Here is a 17871-nt window from a genome sequence, read left to right on the forward strand (position 1 = left end):
AAGCCCTGCTGCCGGTCCTTTGGAGCCCAAGGAGCTCTCCTGTGCATGCTCCAGTACTGGAGCATCAAAGCCAGCTCCAGAGTAAGGGCTTGTCCATGAGCAAGTGGGGAAGCTACAGCTGGGCACCATCAGTCTCGCACAACGTTTTGCCATGTTGCAGCTCAGATACAGAAACACAAATTCATCTGCTGATAACTGCACAGCAGTTTAAGCTAAAATAACGCCAGCCCAACCATCAAATTTTCAATTCCTCTCTCGGCACAGATCCTGACAGCTCATGGTGCTGCCTACCTGCTTCCCGGCACGTAACCAGACTGCACACGCTGGCCAGAGATTCCCTCAGATGCAGGAAGATTCCAAACCTCAGCCATCACCAAACAAGGCATCCAGTTGGAACACACACACTGTTGTGCAAACAGCAGTACAGTCTTTAGCTCACGGTATTACAGACCCCTCGATTACACCAAAAAGAACAATAACTGAATATTCACTGCGGCTCCTGATCACAGGAGGAAGGCCAGGAACTACGTCAACTTAAAGGCTTTTCTGGTCGCTTTGGAAGAGCTCCCTCTATGCTCCAGGCCGCTGAACCAACCACGCACTTCACAAGTCATCCCAGGCATTATCCAGGGCAGATAAAGCCATGGGAGCTCAGCTTGCCCAAAGCCAGGCTCCAAGAACTACCCATGCTCAGCCCTCAGCAGCTCCAACTATTTTCATCCTGCTTCTAAATACGCTCAAAGAGCTGATCACACGGCCAGGCAGGCACACCACCTGGTGTAATATCTGGTGCAATACCTGCCCCTTCAGGAAGCAAAGACGAGAGCAGCTGAAAATGCAGTTGCAGTAAGTAATTCAGTCCTTTTTTGAGGGCTGTTGATTTATGATCTCCAACAGATAAAATCCTACGAGCAGCTTTCTGATAAGGTTTTGGCTTTTTAAACAAGCAGCCAAGAAACACAGATGAGATTTTTTTAGATGAGATGCTTCTAAAACAAATAAAAAGACACCCCCCTCAAAAACAGAAAAACCCAAACAAACAAAAACCCACCAAAACATCCAACCAATCAAAAAAAGCAGTTCTGGTCACAGTTGCTGAAACACTGTTGGCAACTTAAAACCCCAAAAGATCTTCTCAAAAATACTACAGAACTTCAATGGTGACTCTGTAACAAAAAACATCTTAGCCCCTTAACTCTGAGCATCCGGCTGCTCTGCATGAAAAGAAGCACTGGCACGTTCTACCAGGACACAAATCCAAGAGCGGTCTTCACAGAGCAATCCGGGATTCTTCCTCCTGAGAGCTGAAACACCTTCCTTCCTCTCCAGCAAGATTCACATTATTCACTCTGCTACAAACATTTCTGCCACCTCAGACACTACCTCAGCAAGTTACTACTATTTTAATTCAGAAGGAAAAGGATGGACACCAACAGGCGTCCCAGCAACAACCAAAACACCGAAGTGAGGAGTGTGTGTTTCTGAACATTATTTCTTTGAAGTCAAAGTCTCCCTCGCAAAACTTCAGCTTGCAGAACTGTTCTGTCAGTTTTCCCCCTTGCTGGAGGGAGATGTAAACTCAGTGCCTGTTTAACATTCTGGTTGTTGCCGTCATGTTAACTGCCTTACCCGGCTGCACCACCCCAGACTCGCACCACGCTCCACTTAGGGAAGAGCAATTCACTCAAAATAAAGATGATTCACACATTGTTTAATTAGATTTTTACTTTGAGAAGCCCCTCTCCTCACCAGTGCGGGTGTTCATACCTTTAAACAAACTAACAATTCTGACTATACAAACTATGGTTCTAAGACCATCACAACATTTCTCAGTAAATTGAGTGGACCAACAAAAGGAAATCAGAATTCATACCCTAATTTTGAGCTTACTACATCATCGGTCGAGATGATGATGATGAAGATGAAGGCTTACTACTTCTTCCCACAGTGGATTGCATTCTAAAATGGTGGCCATGTCTGTCTAGGCTTCAGCTCGCAGAGCCACCAGCCAAACTCACGGCTGCGGAGTTTGGTCTTGTCCAACTTGAGAAACAGTTCCCTGTGCTAAAAGCGCGCCGAGGCCGGGGAGGCCGCGGCGGGGCCGGGGGCGGCGGGGAGCGGGTCCCCCCGGCCCCACACCGCCACAATGCCAACATGGAGGGCAGCACCCCGGCACCTCCTCCGGGGCTCGGCGGGGCCGCTCCGGGCGCGAGGCCCCGGCCAACCCCGGGAGCCGGGGAGAGGCCGGGCCCGGCCGGGGCAGCTGCCCCCCGCCCCCGCTCCCTCCACTGCCGCTCCGGCGACTCCCCCACCGGGCGCTCCGACACTTGGGAGCCAGTTCGCGGGGGGAGCGGTCGGTCCCTTCGGTCCCCTCAACCCCGGCCCGGTGAAACTTCAGAGCGGCGGCGGGGGCGGCCCCGCCTGCCCGGGGTCACCTGCGCGGCCGCGGGCCGGGGGGGGCCGGGCCGGGCCCCACACAAAGGCCGCTCCCGGCGGCGCCATGCGGGCACTCACCGGCGGCGGCCGCACCTTGCAGATGCCGGTCTGCTCGGCGATGGGCCGGATCTTGTGGATGAAGGCGAAGGGGTCGGCGAACTCCTCCCAGCTGGGCTCGAAGACGGGGCACTCGGGCGGGGGCAGGAACTCGGCCATGGCCCGGCCGGGGCGGCCGCTCCGCACCGCTCTCCGAACAATCTCCGGAGCCGCCGCGCTCCGTGCGCGTCCGCGGGGGGGCCGGGGCTGGGAAAAGAGTCCGCCCGGCCCGGGCAGGGGAGGGGGCGCGGCTGCCCCGCCCCGCCCGCGCCTTTGTGCGGGGGCGCCGGGGCCGGACCGGGGAGGGCCCGTTGGGGGCGGGGGGGAAAGAGCCAGCGGCGGATCCTCCGGAGCGCGGCCTGGCCCGCGCAGCGCGTATCCCACGCCCGCTACCCGGGCTCCGGCGGAGAGCGAGGCCCCGAGAGCGTCGCTCACCGCGGCCGCTGGGGGTCCCTCCCGGTGCCCCCCGCCCCGCCGGGCCGCAGCTCCGCGCCCCCCCGCTCCCGCCGCCTTTGTGCGCTGCCCCTCGCCTTGTGCGCGCTGCGGCCGCTCCCCCCAGCACCGCTGGTTCGGGGAGGCCCCTGAGCCGCGCTCCCCGCCCGCCGTGCCCCACGCGCCCCGGGGCCCGTCCCGTCCCGCCCCCCGGGGCCGCCGGCGCTGTGTTTACATGCGCGGAGGGATCCGCACAGCTGACAGCGGACCACGGCCGGCGCTTCTTTTTTTAAAGAGCCTCTCCGCGCGCCGCCATTGGCTGCGCCCGGGACGCGTCACGCGCGAGGCGGGGCCGTTCGCCTCCGCGCGGCCGCATTGTCTGCCCCGGCCGCGGAGCCCCCGCGGCCCCGGCCCGGCCCCTTTGTTCGGGGGGAGCCGGGCCATTGTCCTGGCCGCCGGCCCCGGGCAGCGCGGGGGTAAGGAGCGGTCCTGTTCCTGAGGGAGCGCGGCGAGGTGCTCCCCCTCACGCGCCAGCGGTTACCGGGGCCCCCCCGCCAGGGGTCCCACACTGGGCGGTCCCGTCCCCAGTACCGGCGCTGGGAGGCGGTGCCGGGCGGGGGAGGGGCGGCCCCGCCGCAGCAGGCGCCGCACGTAGCGCACGTGCGCGGGGGGGCGGCCCCGCTCCCGCCCACGGACCGGCCCCCCGCCCCGGCACCACCCCCGGGCCCGGAGGGACCCCCGGGCGGGACCCCCGGGAGGGACCCCCACACCGCCGGAGCCGCGGCTCCCACGGCCCTTGAAGGCACAAAGTCGCCCTCGGTATTTCCAAGTCACCGGTCCAGAGCGGAGCCAACCTGAGCGCTGTCACATCCGACAATGAAACAAACGATTGCAACTTTTGAGATGTGCACACAATGCTCAGGGCGTCATTTTTTGTAAAACTTCACGTACTGGCTTCAAATTTCCCCTAAAACTCAGAAAAGCGTCCACTTTAACTGCAGTGTCTAGAGAAGTAAAACACCCAGTTCCAGAGCTGGCAGCAGCTTACCCCACTGCACACTGCCACAACAGGAACGCTCATGGGCTCAGCTCCATGTCACGCAGCTGCTCCCACTGCACAGGAACACCTTCCCCAGGAGAGGGGATGAGGAGGAAGCTGTCAGCTCTCCAAGCTGCTGCTCACAATTACAGTAAATCAAAAATTTGTGCAAAGTCCTCAGGGCCAGTTTAAGACAAACCTAATTCTTCCCAAAAATGGAGGAAAAAAAAGAAAGCAGGCACAGCTTTTGTAAAGCATTTGTGCAGGCAGTGTCAAAGGGAAAGATCCTCCGCTCTGAGCCGTCCCCGCTGGAGCCTCCCTGGGTGGATGCAGAGGAGCAGGACCCACACCCCGGGGGCTGTCAGCCACAGCTCAGAGAAGGCTGCCAAGGGCACACAACAAGGCACCAGCTCCGAGCCTGGCAGCACAGGCTGCTCTCCATCACAGCCTGGGCTCAGGGGCTGTGCTGGGCCAGGGCCGGTGCCAGGCCAAGCTCTGAGTCAGCACACGGCCCAAGGCAGCACAGCTGAGCTCTGCCAGTGTCACCCTGGCAGGGATGATGGGGCTTCAGGAGATCAGGCAGGCTCAGCTTCTGGGAGCCCCAGAGGGCCCTCAGCCAGCAGGAGTGTCTCCAGTTTGCAAGAGGCTCCTGCCCTTTCGTTCCCTGAATTTGACCTACATCTGACATAAGTCACAGTATCCCCTTCCTTGTACAAAAGCAAGATCAGGTTTAGACAGGGAACTTCAACCATAGATGTAAAATACACCATTATCTGTTTGTCCTTCCATTTACACCAAGAGACCCTACAGTCCAAATCACCAAATACCACCATCTGGAGAGAAAGCAGCTGGTTCACCTTCCAACAGCTGGGCTGCAGCACATCCCAAACTGGAGGGGCTCTGGCAGGGAGGAGAACACTACCTTTGAAACTTTGGGTCTGAGTGTCCCTGAGTGGCAGGGATGTTTGAACAACAGTGGATTATGGTGTTCCACAAATAAATCCATTTTTGCAATGGTTCCCCTGAGGACTCCTTTCATCAAGAACTGAAGGACCACATTCAGCAGGACTGTTTCTGCTACTTCTGTCACATCTAAAGGCCTCCCATGGGACCGTGATGAAAAAACACTCAGACACAGGTGTTTTACTTAGGTAGTTCTGATGGAGGAGAAAAAACACTTGCTACAAAGATCTGAAGATGAGCAGAGCAGGGAGATCAAGGGAGGACCCAGGGATAGAAAACAGGTGCCTTGAAGGGAGGGCAAGGTGGCTCAGGGCTGGATAAGATGGAGATTTAAGGTAAGCAGGAAGCCCTAGAGGGTCTGTGTACCCCATCAGGCATCTTACTTGTCTTTCCTGCTAACCTTGCTACCTGCTAATGAAAGCACTTCATCACCACAAGTGTGAAGCTTTGCATGCTGCCTTCTCTGTATCTTCCCTCTGCTGTGAAATCTGCAGTGTTTGTTCTGTTCAGGGGATTAGTGTGGCACAGCACTGTCTGGCTTAGAAACCCAATTCCCCAAGTGTTAGAGGCACAAACTGCAGGAAGGAGAGCAGATTTCCCTCAGTTGGAATGAGAGTGCAGACATTCCTTCTTCACGGTTCAGTTGACTGCCATTAATTAACACCTTTTATTAGATAAGCTTTCTCCAAGCCTGTTCTATTTGTGCCCTGTGAGCAGAATTCCCCCATTTGCTGGAGCTCAGTGTTAACCCGGGAGCAGCTGCAGGGCTTGTGGGGACAGTGAGGAATAAGGGAGCAGGAGTCCAAAACACAGTGCAAAGGCCATGCAAAGGGGTTGGCCCAAGGTGAGGAGTGCCAAGGCTTCCAACTGAAGCCAAGCATTCTTCACCACATCAGGGATTCATTCTTGGCAACTCCTCCATCCTCACCCAGCTGGGAGCTCCAAATAGAGCATCTGTCCTGAACCATTCACATCCGACTGTCCCTTCAGATGCCGCTGCAGCGCAGCTCTCCTCACACACCGTTTGCCTGCAGGAGTCCCATCAGCCTGGAGGAATATTTAGCAAATCTTTTGTGTTTTCTTGGATGGGCACCATACTGTGAACTTCCCTGCTAGTACAAACCTCCCCTTCATTCTCCTGCACCAGCCAGCACCTGCCTGGAGCACCTTGTTCACACAGTGTATATTGACTTGTTTGCATTTATGTATCTGACTCAGACACTGCAAAGAAGATCACAGAATCCCAGACTGGTTTGGGTTGGGAGGGACTTCAAAGCTCGTCTTTTTCCACCCTCTGCCATGGGTAGGGACACCTTCCACTACCCCAGGTTGCTCCAAGCCCTGTCCAGCCTGGCCTTGGACACTTTTCAGAGATGGGGCAGCCACAGCTGCTCTGAGCCAGGACCTCCCCACCCTCACAGGGAGGAATTCCTTCCCAATATTCCATCTAACCCTGCCCTCTGGCAGTGTGAAGCCATTCCCTTGTAAATACTCTCTTCTTCATCTTTCCTGTAGGCTCCCTTCAGGTACTGGAAGGCTACAATTAGGTCACCCTAAAGCTTCTCTTCCCCACACTGAACAATCCCAATTTTCTCAGCCTTTCCTCATAGGAGAGGTGCTCCATGCCTCTGATCAGCTTCACAGCCTCCTCTGGACTCACTCCAGCAGCATCACATCCTTCCTGTGCTGAGGACCCCAGCGCTGGATGCAACTCTGCCTGTGGGGTCTCATGAGAGCAGAGTAAGGAGCAGGTTAATCCTTCCCCCTTCTATGTACCTGCCCCTGCCATCCCAGACCAGCTCTCCTCTTCAGACAAAGGCTGGCTACCAGTCCCTTGACCCAACACCTTTCCATCCCAGTCTGGGTCTGTTTGGTTTAGTTCTGTGTCACAGCAAGAGCTTCTACTGCAGCCACTGTTCCAGCACCCACTGAGCACTGGTGCCATCGGCCTGGCACAACAGGAACACTGAGAAGAGCAGCTTTAGGAAACACCATACCCTGGACTTCTGAGTAGACAGAAGATATCTGCTCTTGGGACACTAGAAAAGCCAAGCAAACAGCTCCCAGAGGCTCCACAATGAACAATACTCGGGGAAATATGGTAGCATTCCACAAGCTCCACTCCAGAATAACCCAGAACCGAGCTGGAGGAAATCCTGCCCAGGAGGTGCACTACCGTGTCCAGGGACAATCAGCACCACACAACATGAAGTTGAAACTCCACTGAAGCCAAAGCCCTCATTTCATCAGCAGTTTGGCCTAATTAAAGTTCTACATGTTTAGAGGAGCACAGGGCTGGGAGAGATGTGCTGAGCTTCCCTGCTCTTTGAGAAAATAGGTTCCTGGGAACAAACAGATTTAGTAAGCAGGATCTGTGACAGATCAAACCAAACCAGTTTTCCTGGGCAAACCAGCAGCCTGTACAAACCTGCAACACAGTCCAAGTGTCATAATCAAGGCTAGAGAAGGGGTTTACATTTTCCAGCTGCTCCCAGAGATCGTGATGCATGTCAGTCCTTGAGAAACAGGGCTATTAGTGACAAGGCACTGCGATCTTGGGATCCTGGTCAAAATTATGGAGTATTCTGAATACACCAGGCTCTGGACATTTATAGCATAGCTCCCAGCTCAGACACTGCACTGGATCTTGCTCTGATGCCAGGTCAGACTGCCTGTCTCGCACTGTGCCCTGGGTGAGGCTCAGCAGCAGCATTCGGATTGGGAATTAGGTACTTTGCTGGCAACTTTTGCTACAAGAGAACCATTGGTTTCAATCTAGAGATGCCCTGGTACATCTCTGCCTTTCCTCCAGAAGCTGCCCCTCCATGCCCCTGCCCCTCTCCACCCTGGCTGATCCCCTCCTCCCTGTGATCCCTTCTGCACTCCGGGGGAGCCAAAGAGCCCCAGCAGGTCTTAACTCCTCAGGCTGGAGATGTCAGTACAGGAAACCCTGCTGAGGGGCCTGCGGAGGGGGCAGGCAGGAAACCTGAGCCTTGGCTGTGGGCTGGAACCAAGTGGCCGAGGACGGAAGTCCCCCAGCTGCACACAGCTCCAGTGGGGACTGCCAACAGCCAGGTAAGAACAGCTGGTGAGCATGTGGAGCCAATATGGAAGCTCCTCTGCAGTTATGCAACTACCTTCAGCATTACTTTTATTAATAAAATTCTGTTAGTGCCTTACCCTATCATTAGCTGCTATTAAAGCTGAGTAAAACCTTACTCCAAATCCTTGCCCAGACTACCCTAAGAACAAGAATAAGCAAACCACAGCTGTTGGAAGTGCTGGAAAGGCAGAGCTGAGGTGCTGTTTCACACGCCTCACCTTGCTCTCGGGCAGTGGCTGACTCACACTCATTTGGGTTGTACCTTCCTGTGCTTCAGCATGCAAGTGACAGCAGTGTGGGACACAACCTGCTTCCAGGCAGGACATGCAGCAGGTGGGATTCTCATGGTGTGGAAGCTGACAAGGGACTTGTCACCAGTGTGTAGCACTGACAGTCAGTGAGGGTGAGGCTTTGAAGTTCATTATCTTAAGGCAGGTGCCTAAAATAGGTCAGAGTAACCTCACCCAACCCCCGCCTTGCTGCTCTGCACTGACTGTACAGGGAGCCTGGGGTAACTTGCTCAGCCCCAGGCCTCAATGCTTGAGAAAGTGAAGCCCTGACAACAACAGAGCAACCTGGGAAATGCAATTTGCCACAATGCATAAAACCACAAAGCCTGTATCTTTTTTCTTAGAAAAAACACTAACTGAGATGTGAAAATGCAGCTTCTCTGTCCCAACCCCTTGGCTGCAGTAAAACAAAGTACCATGATGACTGGTCCCCCAGGAGGATCTGAACTCAGCTGTGGTTTCTGCAAAGGACAAGCAGAAGCAGCAGGAACCCCCCCGCAACTCAGCAGACTGTGTCCTGTGCCAGCCCTGCACAGCCCTCTGTCACTGTGTGCCACTGCATTGTGCCACCTCAAACAAACCCCTGCCCCTCCCACGATGCCGTGACACCCCCAGGCCCAGGCAAGGAGAGAAGCTGGTTCTGCAGAAAGTGTTTAATTAGCAAACCTTGTTCCTAGTCAGGCTTCCTGTCTCTGCTACAGCTGAAATCCCCCTCGGTTACCCAGACATGCTCCAGGACTCGCTTTCAGACACACCAGGGGTGACATCACCAAGGCAGTGAGGAGACTTCATTAGCTTGGGCAATGGCACAGGATTCAGGGATCCTTGTGCCTGGGTACCAGCGCACCCACATTCCAGAGGGATTTACATTCTCAAACTCTCCCACCAAGCTACCAGCCAGGTTTCAAACAGCAAGTACTCACAAAGCCATCTAAGCACCTGTGGATCACTTAAAATACACAAAAAATTTACAGTCCAAGGTTGAACAGACAGACAAGGAGTTGTCTGTTAAAACCCAAGTTAAAACCGGGGTTTTAAACCACTCATTCACTGATGAAGAGCCATGGAAAAACTGCTCCTAAAAGGGATTTAAAGGTGCAGAAATAGTTGCAGATCACTTGAGTACAACGGAGAATGTGCAAGAGCTACATGAATTAAGGCAGAGAAGACATTTCAGTCAATGCTGATGACAAAAGTAACAATGTCAGCAAAGCAAACATGGCAAGAACCCACATGAATTGTACCAAGACAGACTGATACTGAATCTGGAAGATGGCACACAGGTTGAAAACCAGCTGGGGAGCCAGCAGGCATTCAAAGGGGAAAGGGTGGCATTACACAACCTGGCAATGGAAAGAATTGAGGAGCTCTACAGTCAAAAAATCAGGCCTCCAAATGCAGAGTTCTGAGGGAGTTTCACAAAGGAAACTTGGCTTACTGTCTTCCTACCTGGAACCACACACATCTGAGGAAGATATTGTAAAAGATTCAAAGTCTCCAACAGATACTAGAGCATCTTTCGCAAGGAAGTACAAGATTGAACAAGAAAAGCCTTTAGTGACCCCAAGTACAACAGTAAGGATTGCTCTTGATCTGCCAGCACCTACAATTAGCAAAAACCAGGGCGTATCAGCACACAGGTGCTTCAGAGGAGTGTCTGCACTAGTCAGGTATTGAGTGCTTAACACATCCAGTCCAAAGTAAACCAAGTCTAAACCAATACGGGGTGAAGCTGCCCCCCTCAGCCCCATCAGGCAGATCCAACACATGCAGACACTTACCAGACATTAAGTACTTGCAGGCAGTGACAGTAACAAAGCCAGTGCACATATGCTCCAATAGACAAAGCTGGAACCAAAACACTCTGTTAGGATCTGCAACAGCAGTGAACAAGCAAAGAAACAAGCACAGAATTTGAAAACACAGAGAGGAAGATAAACACTAAACACAGCAACAAGTAAAACAAGAAACAGGAGTACTCTGCATAGAAGTGCCAGTAACTTTTGCTGGAATGATAAGGGAAGTTAGGGAATAGGAACCCCCATTTCTGGGTGCCATATGTTCACTGCAAGGCATTAACGCCAGATTCAAAAGCATTTGTGGAGAACAGCAGAAACTGTTCTATAATGTACTGAGACGTGACTGGGACACTTCAGTGCATGCACGGGCTCTGCCTTCCACATAAACACACCACGGAACTTGTGAAGAAAAAAGGCAGACACCATTCTGTCCCAGTCAGCAGGGAACAGTGGAGCCTGTGGTTCCACAGCAGCTGTAGCTGAGCCCTGGTACCCCACAGTTCCCTGCTCCAGCACCCAGCTGGTCCTACATTGAGTTCAGGGGAGCAAAAGAAAACTGGGCCCTTCTTGCCAGAAGGGATTTTATTTTCTTCCAATTTAACACAAAGCTCAGTGCCAAGGGCAATGTAAGAGTGAAAACATGATTGCATGGGTGAGACAACAGGGACAGTGATAGCCAGCAGGTAAGATATAAAATACAGATATATATGTGTGTGTATATATAATATATTCAGATATAAAAAAAAGTAACTCAGCATAGGGCACTGCTGTGGCAACCTGTGCAGAATCTCACAGAATCAACTCCAGAACTGCTGGAAGGCAGCACCAGGCTCAACATAGGACATCATAATCTCTTGAGAACACTGCACACCAGCAGCAGCCACCCAAAGCAGGTTCCACAACAGGGTTTGGAAATAACTGAAAAGCCACAAAGATCCCCACTCTCAGCAGAACAACTGAAGTGCAGCTTTTGCAAGTGGTGGTGAGGTAAGAGCAAGAAATGCATTTGACAGTTGCAGCCATAGAGCTCTAAGAAAGGGAAAAGTAACACGAAGATGCTGAAGGTCTTTGAAGCCTTCTTGAAGAACATTGCTTGAAATTACTCCCTAATTTGAAGCACTGCAACAAGTCCCTTATAGCAGCCACCTCTGAAACACTGACAGCCAGTAACCTCAGGGGTTCTTGTCTTGGAGACAAGAAGTCACCCAAAGGACAGATGAAAACTGCAGGATAAGAATGACAGAAACATTGAGACTGGAAAATCAGAGTCCAACCATTTCCCCAGCACTGCCATGGTCACCACTAAACCATGTTCCCAAGTGCCACATCCACATGTTTTCTGAACATTTCCAGGGATGGTGACTCCACCACTGCCCTGGGTGGCTGTGCCAGGGCCTGATCAGCTGTTTGGGAAGAAATTTTCCCTAATATTTAATTTAAATCTCCCCAGTACAACTTAAGGCCGTTTCCCCTTGTCCTGTGTCCCTGTTCCCTGGCAGCAGAGCCCAACTCCCCCCAGCTGCCCCCTCCTGTCAGGGAGTTGTGCAGAGCCACAAGGTCCCCCCTGAGCCTCCTTTGCTCCAGGCTGAGCCCCTTTCCCAGCTCCCTCAGCTGCTTCTGAGCCAAGTCTCATTATGTTTGAGCCATTTTAGATGGAAAAATTTGTCCCAATTTAAGCCTTCTGAAGTCAAATGCAAGTTCTGGACTTGACAACAACAGGCACTTAGAATTAAGTCAGTTTTCTGAGTTTTCTAACTTGAGAATGGACAGAAAAAGCCCACTTCTCCTCTTTATCTTCTTTCTCCTAATCCCCTTGATACTGCAAAAGGATCCCACCAGCACACCTAGCTCAGGCTACAGGTAAGTCTAACAGATTCAGTGCTTGGAAAAGTCAATCTCACCTGCCAAACAAAAGGCAGTTTGGGACAGTTCCAGACTGCCCAAGTATCTCCCTCCCTGATCTGGCTGATGAAGTGCCCCAGCAGCAGAGCTGGTGTGTAAGGAGCAGAGATAAGTCTGCAGATAGAGCCCAGCAAGAGCATCTCACCATTTCAATCCTGAACTATTTAGAGATAAAAGAACTGCAGCTCGTGAGGAAGCCACAAACAGGCCCTCAGCACAGCATGATGGCAGCTCAACATCCCCCATCACCTCCCAAGGGGAGCAGAGCTGAAGGGGGAGAAATCCCTAATGCAACATATTTGGGGCAGCCTTTCTGGAGCCCTGATTGGATCCACATGGACACAAACCCGCCAAGTCATCTGGAACATTTTTTTCAACTTCTCCCTTAACATCTGATCTCCAGTCCCAATCTTAAAAAGTGAATGTCAATATTCTTTGCCTGTGATCAGGATTTGCTTCCCACTTTTTGAAACCCCCCAAAGAAAGGCTTAAACCCTTGTTCCTCCCTCAGCTTTGTGGCTGATGTATCAAAATCACAGCTGCACATATTGGGCCAAAATTGAGAGACCACTCATACACTTACTTGTGTCACACAGAAGCCTGGAATAGTTCTTAAAGCCAAGATGAGCACGTCCATGGGCTGCAAGACTTCATTTTAAAGGGACTCAGATCCACCTCCTTTCTTTCTCATAAAGAGTAATTCACTTAAGACTTCCCAAGTCTCTCTGAATTTCTAATTAACTATTCAGCATTAGAAAAAAGTAATTCCTAAATGTTTCTGGAATGTTTTCTGGATCCTCAAGCTTAGTATTTTTGGCTATTATTTTCTAGTAAACATTTGGAAAGAATTTAACTTTTTGTGCCCAAGTACTACAAGCTCTTGACACAGACCAGGGAAACCAAAGTAATGCTGCAGAAAAAGCAGGAAACACGCTCCTTAAAGACAGCTGGAAGGTTGAGAAAACAGGGTAGTATCTCAAGATCTAAGAATACCTTTCAATAACATGTTTTATATCACATGAAGCTGGCCATGCAAAGGAGGGTCTGCAGAAAGCCAAGGAACATGGCAGCAGAAAGATGGAGACCAGGGTTTAACAGACTCAATTCACTGAAAAGCTCTACAGACAGCACCACTCCTCATGTGACTCTTGCCCTTTTTATTTAGTGTCCTGGTATTTCTCAGCATCTTGTCAGCCAACACCTACAAAACCTTCAGAGCAATGTAATTTTTCCCACTTCATCATGCTCTCATTCCTCTCCCCATTAACAGCCAGTTGAGACTCCACATCTTTAATCTACTTGCCTGACTTTTAGGAGAAATCTGTAGATCAAAGTCTCTGCACAGCCTGGAAGTTATGTTGTTAGTCCTCCTTCTAGTTCAAACCCAGATAGAGCAAAGGGATTAATCATTATCACCTCTCCAGCACACAGAGAAACCCCTACAGACCTTCCAGGGAGTCCTGCAATATGATGGAAAATTGTTCTTCAGCTCTTCACTGCTGAATTTACTTATAAGCCCAGTCCTTGTTTTCGGAGTTCAAAAGAAAATGCTTTTTTATTTGAAGTAATTCCTTATAAACATGACAAAACAGGCAAGATCAGGAGTCACCTAATTCAGTATCTTTTTCCTGACAGAAGACTCTGTGTTTTCCCAGCCATAGTAGCTCACAGCTCCTATACAGGATATGGCATCTCCACATTTAGTACCAAACTGGTTTTTCTTCCTAAACTTTTAAGAGTTATAAAAGAAATACGACTTCAAAGGTACTACAGTGAGGGTAGTGAGGCCCTGGCACAGGTTTGTCCACAGAAGCTGTAGCTGCCCCATCCCTGAAGTGTTCAAGACCAGGTTGGATGGGGCTTGGAGCAACCTGGTCTAGTGGAAGGTGTCCCTGCCCATGGCACGGGATGGAATGGGATGAGCTTTAAGGACCCTTCCAACCTAAACCATTCTGTGATTGACAAAAACCTGCAAAATATTTGGAATCTGCAGTTGATACAAAACTTCAGCAAGGCCAGTGAAAAAACCACCCCATGGCACTGAAACAGCTCTGCACTATAAATAGTGACCACTACAGCTTTGTTTCTGTGAAGCATCTCCCACACACAGGAAACCATGGCCTGGTGCAGAGGCAGACAGGTTTATCTGGCAGAATAGAGGCCCTGAAGCCCAGAGGCAATGGGCACAGGGCAGCACATCAGCAGCACTGTGCTGCAGCTCTCAAGCTCTCTGCTGTTCAAATGTTCACAGGGATTAGACTGCAAAGCAGAGAGTCAGTACAGAACGATGCCAGCCTGGCTTGTCTTGGGGAATTTGCCAGAGTGGGAGCAGGATGCCAACAGGGATGCCAGCAGGCCTATCGAGGCTGAAGGCCTGGGACAAAACAACCAAAAATTGTGCTAACACGATCCTGTAAGTGGGCACAAAGTAATGGAATGGGTGAATGGGTGAAGGTTACCTATTTGACAGAGCTTTAAGTATCTGAGGCACAAAAGTTCTGATATTACTTGAGATCAGTTTATCTGTAGGAAGGAGGTAGAGGCATGTGGGCTTATGTTACCTCTGCTGCCCTAAACGAGATTTTTATCGTACAATTACACTGTGGCATGCTTACTATAGAAATTAGAAATGTACATAATTATATACATAATATAGATATTAGCACATTAAAGGGGATTCAGATTGCTTTTTCAGAGGGCAGAGTGGGTGGAAATCAGATTCTGCTGCACTGCATTCTCCTGGAACAGCACCAGAACCATCCTAGAACAGATCTTACAGATAACACCAGAATTTATAACAAAGTTCACAGTGACCGCCATGGCTCCAACTCATTTCCTCCTCCTCCTCCACCCCATGACTCACACAAGTTGTTCTGTCAGGTGAGAGCTATTAATTGCCAATCTCAGTACTGGAGAAAGCTGTGTCACCACACAGGTAAAGATATATTTAGTTACCACTAGGTAACACCTGCACTTCTGCCAGTGCAAACAGGCACATGACCGTGCAAAGCACAAGTATGGACATTTCTTATCAAAGGAAACAACATTTAAAGCACAGAACTAGAGAAAAGCTTTCAGAGTGCAAAGCAAGCAATTTCCTTAAAGTGACAGCTAACATCAACCTCTGCAAGTTTCAGAGGTTCACACTCTTACACTCAAATTTTAATTCAGTGCAAGATCTCCTCTACATTTCAGAAAACGGATGAACCACACATTTGTTACTTCAACCATACAGTCAGTAATTAGAACATGTTTAAGGATTTCTGCAGCTCACTGAAGCAAGAGCAGTTTCAGCAGGATTTTCCTGCTGTAATTATCTTGGCTTCATATCTGAGAAAAACCCTATCTTATCTTAGCTCAGCAAGCACATGCCTACACTGAGAGCAGCTGCCCACTAGCTAAAGCAACAGGGTTTCTTAATACTAATATAATGAAGTTTCAAGTATGATGTAGGCTGAAAATGTGTTTTCAGCATCAGTCCCTTGGCTACCAGGTGACAGAGTATCTCTTGTGAAACCTTCCACCAGTCATGTTGCAGATTACATCTTCTCTAAGTAGCATTACATGTTACTTTTAAAAATTAAAAGCATAATGCTTCTCATCTAATGCCTACATGGAATGAGATTCCCAGGTTTTCAGAGCTCAGCATTCCGTATGCACGAGGCTTTTACATGGCTGCTGAGCACTGTGCCCTGCACAGCCTCATCACTGTACACGCCTGGATAAAACAGACACATCATGAGCCAATTCCCACCACAGAGAAAGTGGCCTAAATACAGGTAATCCACCAATGCAGTAAAAACCAGACACTATTTGCAGGAGACAGAGTAGGTCAGGTCTCAATGAAACCAAATTCCTCACAGAAGAGCCAAATCACTGCAGATCCCACTGAAGGCCAGTTCAGAAACCCACAACCCCAACAAAATTAACTTCCAAAGGAAATAATGGTGCTGCACTTGTGGCACAGAGCACCCTCCATGATCTGCTGGCAATACAGGATCTTCAAGGTGAAAACCATACACCTGCATGGCATCAAACAGCCCTTTGCACATTCCTCTCCGGGCACTGCCATCCCATTAAAACCTGAATGCTTGCCAACATTGAGTTGTTCAACATGGAAGGAATGTGTCTGTCCCTGGGTCCTACCAAACACATTTGCTTAATCAACCAGTAAGCAGGAAAATACGTTAATCAACAGGACTTCAAACTCTTGACAGTTATGTCTACCCTGGAACATAAAACCACAAGGAAAAACAAATGAGAAACTCACTGAAACACTGGCCACACTTAGCTGTGCTGAATGGCAGGAGGTGTGATTGCCACACATCCTGCACAACAGTAGGCTGACTGTCTGAGACAGCCATCGAAGTGATAAAGCACTAAGACTGTTCTTCCCCATCTTTGTAAAATTGGTAACTTCCAGCTCCAGGAATTTCAAATCAGATTAACTCAACACGATGGCTGAAAAAACACAGAGTGACCCAGGACAAGAGGAGCCAAAGCAATTCCTGGTCAGCTCTCACAGACCAGGTTGTTCTGGGACCTTCCATCAACAGCAGCAGCCTGTTACTCTACATTACAGGTGATACCCCCACCTAGAACAAGTCCAGCCAACTGGGACCAGAAAGAGGGCTCCACTTTGTGATGGGATGTCAGATACTGCAGCATTACCTGAGCACTGAAGCTTCCACGCAGAAGGGAGTTCAGGAATCTCGCATACTCCAGCTGAGACTCCTGCCAAGCAGGTGTGCACATCTGCAGCTAACAGGTGTCAAGGCTTGACCTGAATCACACTCTGCTATTAAATCAGAAAGAATATGAATAAGTTTGAAATCGAATGGGGAGACTTCTCTAGCCCAAATCTCATATTGGAGTCAGACTTCGGTATCCTGTAATCACATTCAGTACTCAATCATCATCTTAAGATGTAACTATTCCAACTTTGGCATTATTGTGGGGGAGATTCCTCAGTCATCCAGCTCTGCAACAGTGAAGTTATTTGGTTTGTGGTTCACTGTGTGTCCAGGCCCCCACTCAGTCCATGCAGAAGGTTTCAGACAGAGGCTCTTCACATCTGAAGATAAACCTGATTAGCCAAATCCTCTCCTGTTCCATCAGCTTACACAGAATGGCAGTGTTTATATCTGAACCCATAGAATAACCACTTCTGCAAAAGACTTACTTTTAGGGAAAATGAAGGTGTTTAACTGTGGCCAGTTAACTCAGAGATTTTTCTCCAGACAGCATCTGGCAAAGTCTGACTCTAGAGAGCTGCAGACAGGGACTCCAGTTCTTTCTGTGGAAGGGCACAGCAACACAAGGGCAACCACTGCTGAGGTTCCTGCTACAGTGGCAGATTCATCATGCTGTAAGCACACCCTTCCTGGGCATCCCCTCCCCATCCAGGTTACTGCATCTCAAGTTACTGGCCCCCTCACTACATCTAAGAATAGGAGAAAACTAACCCAAACAGCCTGCGGTTTTGAAGGTCTTGCATCTTCTATGGGTAACACAGTAACTAGTTCCTTTTGCCTCTTGTGACACCAGCTTTAGTGTCTTGGAAAAAATATAGCTTCCAGAAACACCTTCCAGAAAACACTCTAACACCTTCCAGAAAAAGCTCTAGCTCAATCTAGTCTCATGTTCTGGGCACTAATAGCTCTTCAAATAGCAATGCCTTAAGGACAAGAACTGACTGAACTATAGCATGGTTATTTTATTTAGCTACCTTCTTCAGACAGGAATTCCATCTCTTGGACTGCTGACTGCATATAGTTAATGAGTGTACATAGTGTTTGGACACTACCAAAG

General features: G+C 50.2%; 1 protein-coding gene across 1 annotated transcript in view; it reads right to left on the reverse strand.

Annotated features, from left to right (window-relative positions):
- The window catches only part of KDM5B (lysine demethylase 5B), a 55760-nt gene extending 52980 nt beyond the window's left edge, over positions 1–2780 (reverse strand). Inside the window, exon 1 of the mRNA XM_042015913.1 lies at positions 2515–2780. Within this exon, the coding sequence (XP_041871847.1) occupies positions 2515–2652 (138 nt within the window). The 5' untranslated portion in view covers positions 2653–2780. The remainder of the gene's footprint in view (positions 1–2514) is intronic.
- Positions 2781–17871: the final 15091 nt, after the last annotated feature.

The sequence above is a fragment of the Corvus kubaryi genome, unplaced genomic scaffold, assembly GCF_017639235.1.
Source record: "Corvus kubaryi isolate FWS band 111438036 unplaced genomic scaffold, C.kubaryi_AGA036_p1.0 split3-37355, whole genome shotgun sequence".
Classification (NCBI taxonomy): Eukaryota; Metazoa; Chordata; class Aves; order Passeriformes; family Corvidae; genus Corvus; species Corvus kubaryi.